We start from the raw sequence: 10,412 nt of genomic DNA, 5'->3' as shown, positions 1-10,412 counted from the left end.
TAGAATGGAAGATCCCATATTTTCAGACATAATCTCATTTATTTGACTTTTTTTCGACGGTCAGCTCATCTGGCTGCCCGTTGTATTCTCTGTACCAACAACTGTTCCTCCCCAGAAGAAAGGCCAGAGTCTTCCTCAAGAAATAGAAAAAAAAGAAAACCTAACACATCAGCTACAACATAAAAGCGAAGAGAACAAAATGGTTGTCAGACGAAAAAAAAAAAAGGCGTGATTTTGTACCTTATATATACACACGCAACTGTGTAGACTTGCAGAGGAACAGAACACGGTGACTTTGGTGCTTAATTAAATGAAATGAATCTTTTCAAAAAGGAAAAAGAAAAGGTGCTTATGTGTTTTAAATATGAGTTGGGTTTACAACTTCAAAATAAAAAAACACCAACTGACCCAATATTTTCTGGCACCAACTTCTTGCTCAGCATCAATCAAAATGGGAGGGAGAATTGAGGAGTGAGGAAGGCTCCACAACACCTTAATTATTAATTGTTTTCTCCCCCCACCCCCCCTCCTCCAGTACTGCCTATGGCAACAGCAAATACTGCCAGGGGGTGTCGGGGGACATTTAAGACGCATTAGCGAAACAGGCAAAGTTACACAATCCTCCTCAGAGTAGAGCTTAGCACTTAAGGGAGGTAACTAGATACATAAATAGGAGGGTTCACAACACAACTGCACTAAAACTGAAGAACAAAGCTGCTTTTCAGACCGCATGGAAAGCAAAAAGGGATAGCATTGTCCAAAAGCTGAGACTAAAACACAGCCAAAGTGGACTCGGAGTATGTGGCCATGTAGGAAAAATGGCTCAAAGATAGATTAAGATAGATAAAAGACAGTTTTTGCTCAATTCAAGGAGCAGAACAAGTAGATTAATTGCACTGAAAAGTTCACACTGGATTAACACAAACGGTACAGTCCACCTTAAAAAGTCTTAAGACAAGAGATTTGAAAAGGCCGAGAGAGCAAGGTGGAAAATGCATTAAATGGTGATATATAACGGCAAATAAACATTTGATTTTCTTACTTACACTGATGCTGTGTTCTCATCTCTGACTGCAGGTGGATGAACTTGTGGAACCGCACAGAGAGCAACTTTGGGGACGTATGAAACAAGTGCATTGACTGGCACAGATTCTCACGGTTTATTATATCAACATGGAGCTGCAGCCGCCTGTCTCAGTTTCAAATAACATGGAGGACTGAAGTTTGAAATCAAAAACACAAATTTATGACAAAAACACAAATTACAACCATCCTCCCAGTTAAGCCACGGATGTTAAAAAGTAGCAAATTATTTTCTATTTAAAATTATATTCCTCAAAATCAATTCTCAATTCGATTTTGATAAGTGAGGCTACTGTTCTGGTCCAAATACATCCAATTTCAAACACTTGCCAAAAAGGCTTCACATAAAATTGTATTTTGCAAGCTATTTGTCAAATTAAATAGGCCACCACGTTTTCCTCTTCTAAAAAAAAAAAAAGAAGAAAAAAAAAGAAGAAAAAGACATTCTTTGGTGAAACAAAAAGGCAGGCATGCATACTTAATGAATGAATCAAAAAGGCAAAGGATGCAGAGATCCTGACTCGCTGGAACTGAAGCCCTTCACAGCATAAACTTTGAATCTGGTGTCTCTTACTGGAAGAAACTGTCCCACATTCTTACTTTGTGAGGTTTCAACTTTAAAATGGATCCTTCCTTAAAGTGCTCATATTATGCTTTTTGGCTTTTCCCCTTTACTTTATAGTTTTATAATATATATATATATTTTTGTGCAGGTTATAGGTTTACAAAGTGAAAAAGCCCCAAATCCACCCCATCTTCAACAGAAACCACTGTTCACCAACTGCTCCAAACAGCTCTGTTGTAGTCCAGCCTTTACTTCAGAGACAAACGTGGTCACTTTGGAACACACGTTATAATGCTCGCCTGGCACGCCCTCATACTCTGCAACTGACTAGCTAGCAGTACTTACTGCACATGTGCGACTCCCAACAAAGATGGAACAGAAGTGAGATGTCTCACTCTGTAGCTAAAACAGAGAGCTCAACACACAGGGTGAAAAGAGGAGCTGCAGCAATGTACAGTACAACAAATACATGTTTTTTTTTTTTTAATTAAACCACATAAACCTATTCTGGTACAACCTCTAAATACAATTATGAACCTGAAAATGAGCATAATATGAGCACTTTATATATATAAAAAAAAAAAAAAAAGGACTTTGAATTTGTGATCACTGCTGAGGACACGTTTAATGGCCCTTGAACACTATTTGGGTGGAACAATGCCAAACAAGTCATGCATTACCACCACACAAGCAACCTATATTTATGTAAAGGCAAGCTGTCAGCAGACAGCAAATAATCCCACCAGCTACAGAGCTGGTTCAATTACTTTCTTTAACTTATGGCAAGTAGATGGCACGTCAACAAAGGACTAACTAGATCTGAGTGGGTGGATGGAAGGAAGGAAGAAAAAGAAAAAAGGAAAATGGGAACCTCTCAAATGGCAACTGTTTTTCCACTAACTTATTCTATTTAACCAATTTCAAAGCAGCACCAATTCCAATTTGAAGGTAACATGTGTGACCAGATGCGGAGCAGGAGGGTCAAACAGAGTGGGCTTCCTTGCTACACCCAGTACAAAACGATGCTTTTAATTTATAAAAACTGGCCCGGACCAATCCCTCCCGAGCATCCCATAGCTGCTGAAATGGGCTTTCAAACCGTGAAGACTGGCATCGCTACACCCTGCACAGTCTCAGAGCGGAAATGACTAACATTGTTCAAAAGTGTCAGCAGAGGTGGATGCGAAACACATTCACACAGAAGCGCACAGCATACACTTCCTACATCTCCTTCTCGAACGCAAACGACAGAATTTCGACAGCAGCATTTGCTTCATCGCGAAAGTGGCTTTCCGAAAAGTTATTGTCTCTTTTTGTCCTCCGTCGTCAAGATTTCCTCCAAGCTCTCTCCTGGGTGTATGCCTTTACCTGTGCTGCTGTTGTCGTCTTGACCCCCCCAACCCCCCCCCCCCCCCCATCTCCATAGTCTCTTGTCCGTTTGACGTCCCCTCAGTCGCAGATTGTGGCTCACAGCCGACAGAGGCAGAACAGTGTGGGGATGAACACCCCGAACGCCACGAGGATGGGAAACATTAGGCTGCTGTTGTCTGCCGCGTATGGGTTTGGTGTTCGGGGGCCTGACTGGACCCTGTTCTTGGAACCTGCGGGGACCTTTTTCTTCCCACCTTCCTCGCCTCCCTCACTATCCTCCTCCTCTTCCTCCTCTTCCTCAGGCTTCTCCAAGCCAGGGTGAGGCTGAAGTTTTGGCACATCTGTCCAGTAAAAAAAAAAAAATTCTTAGATTAGTCCTAATCCCATGCAAAGGAATTGGTACACAAATGGATGCCTCAAAGCACTTGATAATAACACTGCTATGACTAAAACTACAACGGCTAAACTGTACTGCACATATGGATGAGCGAGACATTATAACCTAAATATACTGACTTTTTATGCAAAAATGCTACGGGGTGTGTTTGCAGTCTCAGAACTCACCTTCTAATGTCCCCTTCATTACATAGAGAGCGCAGACCTTGGGGTTGTCATAATAACCCTGAAACACAGAGTGCCCATTGTAAGCAAAGGAACGGTTATTTAAACAATGATCCATACTTACCATCCTTACCTTCAACAGCAACCAAATTAATGGTTGGAGCACCCTCATTGACACAAACACAATTAATAAAAATGGTATCCTCCTTTCGTTTTCTTTCAAATGTACCACACAGTGTGACGAAAGGATCAACATTTGGTGCCGGTGGATTTCTGCTGAACAAGTGGACCCGTGGGAAAAAAAAACAAAAAAAACTGTGCTACAGAGATGATGTCATTTCCTTGTTAGAATAGTTTTGAACGTTTGCAGACGGAGCAGACAGTGTGCCCCACTTGTCTCTTTTTAATGAGAGACCAACACAGAGGGGTCCAGTGAGCTACCTTAAAAAGGTATTGTGGAGGATTTTCTTTTTCCGGGTGGATCATCAAGACTATTGGTCCTCCTAGTTGTCAATCATTCTGGCGCTATGTTTACGTAAGGCCGTGGTACGTGCTCGTCCCTAGGGTAGTTTTCGCTTTCTGCGCATGAATACTTTCAGGTGTATATGTGTGGTGAGCTACGAGTGTCTACGAAAGGTATGACAAGAAGAGAAAGGCCTCTGAAGAAAGAAACAAGACCGGAGTGTTTTTGGGAGAATGTTTCACACGCTGGCGTGCGCTAAAAGCACAGGTTGGGCTCTCCACTGATGCCTCAGTCGCGAAGTTTCTACTCGACAGGTAAAGTTTGGCTATTTGGAGAAATCCATTTAAAATCACTGCTAGTGAAAGTTGATGTAAGCTATGATTAGTGATGCTAGCCCTGGCACAAGTCACGCACTGCACAGACACGGTAAACATCTCCATTTGTGAAAAAGTGCAAATCTTCTTTTGGAAAGTAGGCTTGTATGAACCATGCGAACATGTGAACAGTGCACTCTCGTGCACACGTTTAATAGGCGTTACGTCTCGGGAGCAGGTAGAGTGTTGCGCATGTGTATTTTTTCAAAAAGTGGAGAGGGCGGATCTTTTCTAAAATTCGGAAAAATCCTCCACTATACCTTTAAAGAGAAAGGAGAAAAAAAAAAAAGGAGTGAGGTCACCACAGAAACACCATTTTTGAAGTATGCCACCCTACAAATTTAGCCTACAACCAGAGGATCTACAAAATCCTTCATTTGTCAGAACCCAGGGCTTAACACAATCATATACACATAATTATTCCTATGGCCTGTGGCAAGTTCCCAAACTTAAAAACAGAATCAAAAGGTTATCTCTCTGGCTGTGCTGTATTGGAAGTACTGTAGTGCTGCAAATATGGGCTAAGTAAACAAGAGCGCGTCAAACTGATTTTGACAAGATGTCGATCTGTGGCATTAACTACACTCATGTTTTAGTTTGGGGCATTTCATAAAGTATTCCTTATAGTCATAGTCATGCCACATGTTGCAGCAGGAGAAATTAAACTAAGGCCATCCACCCTTTCTAAAACTGCCTCTCCTTACTGCACTCTGACAGTTGGCAGATCAGTTAAAGAAAAGCCATGCCTTTAGCGACAGAAGTACAGCATCACTTGGTACTGTATTGATTGCAAGAAGGACAAAAAAGGGCAATGTAACACATCAGCTTGTAGGACCTGTCTAAAAAGTAAAGCATTAGAGCTGCAAAGATGAATCGATTAGTTGTCAACGTTTAAATTAATCGCCAACTATTTTGATAATCGATTAAATCGGTTTGAGTAATTTTTTAAAGACAAAAGTAAAAATTCTTTGAGTCCAGCTTGTTAAATGTGAATATTGTTCTAGTTTCGTCTCTCCTCTGTGACAGTAAACTGATTTTTTTTTAGTTGTGGACAAAACAAGACATTTGAGGATGTCATCTTGGGCTTTTGGGGAAACACTGACCCACATTTTTCACCATTTTATAGACCAAACAACTAATCGATTAATCGAGGAAATAATGAACAGAATAATCGACTACGGAAAATAATCGTTAGTTGCAGCCCTATGAAGCACTGATGTTGAATAATGTGAGGCAGAGAAACACTTTTGCAACCTACGTGCTAATGTAGGCCCACGGCACGCAGGATACGCTAGATGTATGACCAGAGAGTAAAATGTGACAAAAGAAAAAAAGTGACAGTTACTACATCATTACAAAGATAGCAATAGATAAGAGGCCATTTTTATTTGTTTAGGGCGATGGATTTGTGGCCCTCATTGCTTATTAAGAGCCTGGCTACAGACTTCAAAGCCTTCCAACCTAAACAGCAGATGTTTTGGATATCGAAATGTCCTTTCCTAAATCACAGTAAATGGCAATCGTGTCTATGAGAAATGGAAACCACTAACTTTGAAGGGGTAAATAGTGGACATAAAACCAGATTCGCAGACAGTAGTCCTTTGATGAGACCTAGAGAGCAAAGTTAAATTTGTTGCGCTACATGACTAGTAAACAAATATGATGAAAGGGCAACCAGATGTGAGACTGCTGTCAGTCATCTGCATGGCCCACACACGCTCCGCCTGGCTGCCAACAGCCCGTTCAGACATGGAGTTCATTATGGAAATGTGCTGTCAATTTGACATGTCTGTCTTCTGTTTGAATAACAGTCACTTTTCTATACAAGTTATGATGGAAATTTCCCCACAGGGCTCAAGTCTGAAATGAATGTCATAGTAAAAAGGACCAGTTCTACGTTTCAGGTAATACTCTTATTTGCAACTAATTAATTTCACTATATCTCATTTGATCAATGTACAAAAACCCAAACTGGAAAAATGACAAGCTGTTTTTACACTTTGGTTTTTATACAGATTAAACAAACAAAGCTATGACGTGTTAGTGGGTTTTAGAGTTGCCGGCAGGCAAATTTAGTTATTTTTGCACAAAGCTTGGTTAGTTGTTCCCCCCCGTTTCCGCTCTTTATGCTAAAATAAGCTAACCAGCTGCTGGAGGTAGCTTCATATTTAAAGCTTTAGTGCATAACTTTTTATTTTAATGAATGCCTGTTACATCCAAGCCATTGCCAAATGAGTTGCTACAAAGCTAATTAAGACTATGAGCTCCACACAACTCTCTCTGGATTTCTCAGCATGGCTGTGTTTAGAAGATTGGGTCGTCCGGTGACATTCCCGCGCAGAAACTCAAGCGAAGATAATGACCTCTTCTGAAGAGTCTATGTTTTTTTAATCCTCCGTGTCCTCCTTGACTACTAGCAACTGTGTGGAGGAGGAGGGGGGGAAATTACTTAGAATTTATCATGCGGGCGGCAGAAACTACGCGCTATAGCTTTAACAGACAAAAAAGTACTATCCATCTTTTCATTTGACATTCAGCAAGAAATGTCTGTCAATTCAAATAAAAACTGCTCACCTTTACAAACTCCACAGTGAGCTTGCCGTTGAAAGTAGACACCTCTCCTTGCACGCTGAGCTTGCCACGTCGAATAGAGAAGGGCACGATCTCATCATGAGCGGTACTGTGACCCACTCGCTCAAAGATATCCAGGTCCTTCACTACCACATGGCCATTCAGACGCACGTCAAACACCTAGAAAAACGTATTCGCAAATCAGAAATCACATTCTCAAATCAGAAAACACACACACACACACACACACACACACACACACACACACACACACACACACACACACACACACACACACACACACACACACACACACACACACACACACACACACACACACACACACACACACACACACACACACACACACGCCTTGCTTAATGCATACTGTACAGACGAAAAAAGACAACTTTATTAAATACAAACACTACACCATTATATCGCTGAATCAATAATTTCCATACCTTTTGCTGTGACTGGGCGAAGTAAACTTCCGCATACTTCATAACTAGTATATAGTCTCCTTCCTCACGAATGGGGACATCATATCCAAAAGTGTCCTCATTGTAGCGCTCTGTCTGATACAGAATCTGGTCCTCTGGACTGGAGCGCAGTATTGGTAAACGCATCCCATAATCAGATGCTACAAGGAGGATAGCATTAGGTTCAATGTTGCTCACAAGACCACATTAATAGCTGCATTACTGGAAAACTGATTATGTTTTAAGCAAAGCATCACATTGTGCAAGCCCTGACCTTTTCCTGCACTCAATGAAGTACAGTGCCCTTCTGGCTCAAATGGCAAGTTACCACACTGTGTTCACTCCAACTTGCAATTATAGTATATGTGGCTGTGGCTCTTAACTGGAGCCAAGAATGACTCTCTACAATTTCATCACATCATCACCTGCTTCCTCTACATGCTGAGAGGGGCGGAGCTGTAGTCCTCTATGCTGACTCCTCATAGTTTGTGGTTACTTGCGGAAGCCAGACCATGCATAGGTTTGTGTTAAAATGTCTGTTACTCTTGGGGAACAGATTTTACCTTCACAATGTTATTCTCAGCAACACCTTACAGGTGAAGCCCAGCAAGACACTCAGCCTCTTATTAGCGGTTAACCGCCGTTAACATAGACTCACCTTTGCCAAGTTTCCCTTCCAATGGGTCCTTTTTGAAGTTAATACCGTGCACGTCTACATGCGATTCACCCCCGGAATTTACAGCCCAGATAACCCGTTCCGCTAGGCTGAGGCCCCCGCCGTCCGCCCAACACTGCTCTGCAAGCAGCGAAAGCACCGCTGCAATCAGACCGGCCACGAGCTGCGCCGTGACCCGCTGCATTGCCACACACAGGCAATGGTCCTAGACACAGACACAGACACAAGACAGCGTCGGTATCTGCTTGCTTGCAGCATATACTCAGTTTGGTTGCTGTACGGAAGTAACCCTTCCACATGTACCATTAATCACATAAGGTTAGCTAGCACAAGGAGCTAGCCAGCTTGTCTTGGTGACATGCAACATGATATGAGTTAGCCAGCATGCTAACGTTAACAGTAACGTTACCAATACCGGTAGCATGAGCACAACTGCATACAGAGACACAGAAAACTGTAAAATTAGAAACAAGTACCCTGGCTTATCGTTAACACATTCATAGTATAACGTTTCTGTATTAATTAGGCAAAAATAAAAGATAACGAGAAAATAGCAGCGAGTAACGCTGGTCGGTTGGGCTAGCTAGCTAACCTACCTACCTGTCTAACCAGAAATACTATGAGAGCCCGGCTGACGTTAATGCAAATGTCTCTCTTACCTTCCCCTTCCACAGATGTCCTGAACCTGTCTTTGCCAATGTGTAAGATTATCTCTGCTAACACAGTCTCACCAGGTGCCGAGACACTAAGATAACTTTACGGGGAGCAGATATCAGTTGCTGGTGGCAACAGCCTGCTACACTGACTTTCATTCAATGTGTGTGCATCTAGACTGCGCTGCCAGTTTGCAGGAGGCGGGCCACTGTCAGTGCTACCTAACCTTAGATGTCCCATGGCCAATGAGTGACACATACTCTGTCGAATCACACCCTCCTGTTAAGGTTTCCTGAACCATTAAACACCATATCATATCATAGCTCAAGCACATCATACTCTGTTATAATGTACAAATGACGACCATTTTATTACATTTATCAAGAATATCACAGGTTATAAGTTTTGAGGGGCGTACATAGGTGTGCCCATGTTCTAACCATACACTGGTTCTAACCTTGATTGACAGAAGTGAGCAGACAGACTGAAGCCCTCTATCTTTTTTTACACGTCAAGGGAGGACTTTGTGATTTTTCATGGCCTAGCTTAGCCTCTCAGGCAATTATTCTCAATTGTGCGTCCATAGGTATATAGCTAGGCTAAAGAACGTTACATTACATATATGTATATATGCATAGATATAGATATCTATGTATATATGACCCCCTCAGACAGAATGGCAGACCTAACGTTAATCATAACCAAAACGTTTAACACTTAATGTGGATCTAGTTTAATTTGAAGTTAAAGCACTGAGTAACGTTACAGGGCTGCTCAGGGCAAGAAACTCACGGAACTTAAAAGAAACCACCAATATGCTAAAAGGGGGTATTTTACACTGTTATAGATTCTAAATGTACTTCCGTTATTGATCGTGTGTCTTATGTTATTGTAACAAAGTGCTTTCATTTGGACACCGGTTTAATCATCAATCACGCCAAACCTACAAGAGGGTATTTGTAATAACCGGGATTGAGCCAGTTCTACTCACACTGACAACCAAAGATAAGATATCTTTTATCTTTATATTTCTTACTTAATTATTCGTGGGTCTGACAATTATTATTATATTTATTATTATTATGTTTTATTTTAAATATAGTAGTATTACCTAGGCCATAAAGCATGTTCTTTAAGAAATCTAAACGCCTCCCCTCCTTCCGGTATGGTATGGTCCGAGTATTGTCCAATCACAAGAGTCCAACGCAGCGCGCACACGGTGCACTCGTGAGTTGACCAGAAAGGAATGAATGAAGATAGTTGCTATGGCAACAGCAATACCCCTATGGATGACAGGTGTTTTATGATTATTTTTTTTCGTCTAATTTCTAACCCACCTGATTACACAGCGTTGGTAAACATACCTATCTATCTAAAGAAGAATACATAGAGCCCTAAATTGTTTGCTACAGCTGGTGCTTTAGATTTGATCAACATTTGTAATTAATTTACAGTAATCTCCTTCAAAATCATAATGTTTCTACAAAGTACTTTGCATAAGCATATGTTCTAATATTTGTTGCTGCCGCTTGCAACAATGTGTCTCCAGAAGACAAGTGGCTCACAGGCAGCAGCATGTAGTAGTGCAGTTTTATCGTGGGTGTTGCTGTGC

The 10,412-nt window shown here is 41.5% G+C and overlaps 1 protein-coding gene across 1 annotated transcript; it reads right to left on the bottom strand.

Annotated features, from left to right (window-relative positions):
* Window positions 1-3,065: 3,065 nt before the first annotated feature.
* mlec (malectin) lies at window positions 3,066-9,005 on the bottom strand. Its single transcript, XM_039803601.1, has 6 exons — window positions 8,806-9,005; window positions 8,129-8,351; window positions 7,453-7,631; window positions 6,992-7,168; window positions 3,584-3,641; window positions 3,066-3,360 (listed from the first exon to the last, which is right to left on the bottom strand). Exons 2-6 carry the CDS (start codon window positions 8,328-8,330, stop codon window positions 3,116-3,118), a joined length of 861 nt encoding a protein of 286 aa, XP_039659535.1. The 5' UTR covers window positions 8,331-8,351; window positions 8,806-9,005; the 3' UTR covers window positions 3,066-3,115.
* Window positions 9,006-10,412: the final 1,407 nt, after the last annotated feature.

The sequence above is a fragment of the Perca fluviatilis genome, chromosome 6, assembly GCF_010015445.1.
Source record: "Perca fluviatilis chromosome 6, GENO_Pfluv_1.0, whole genome shotgun sequence".
Lineage (NCBI taxonomy): Eukaryota > Metazoa > Chordata > Actinopteri > Perciformes > Percidae > Perca > Perca fluviatilis.
The sequence above is the reverse complement of the archived record's forward strand: the minus strand, read 5'-3'. Positions and strand labels throughout refer to the sequence as shown.

Coding starts and splice junctions, on each gene's coding strand:
- mlec (XM_039803601.1), bottom strand. CDS start 8,330: ATGCAGCGGGTCACGGCGCAGCTCGTGGCCGGTCTGATTGCAGCGGTG. Junction 7,169..7,452: donor TCGCCCAGTCACAGCAAAAG/GTATGGAAATTA, acceptor ACGTTTTTCTAG/GTGTTTGACGTGCGTCTGAA. Junction 3,642..6,991: donor TCACTGTGGAGTTTGTAAAG/GTGAGCAGTTTT, acceptor TCTGTGTTTCAG/GGTTATTATGACAACCCCAA.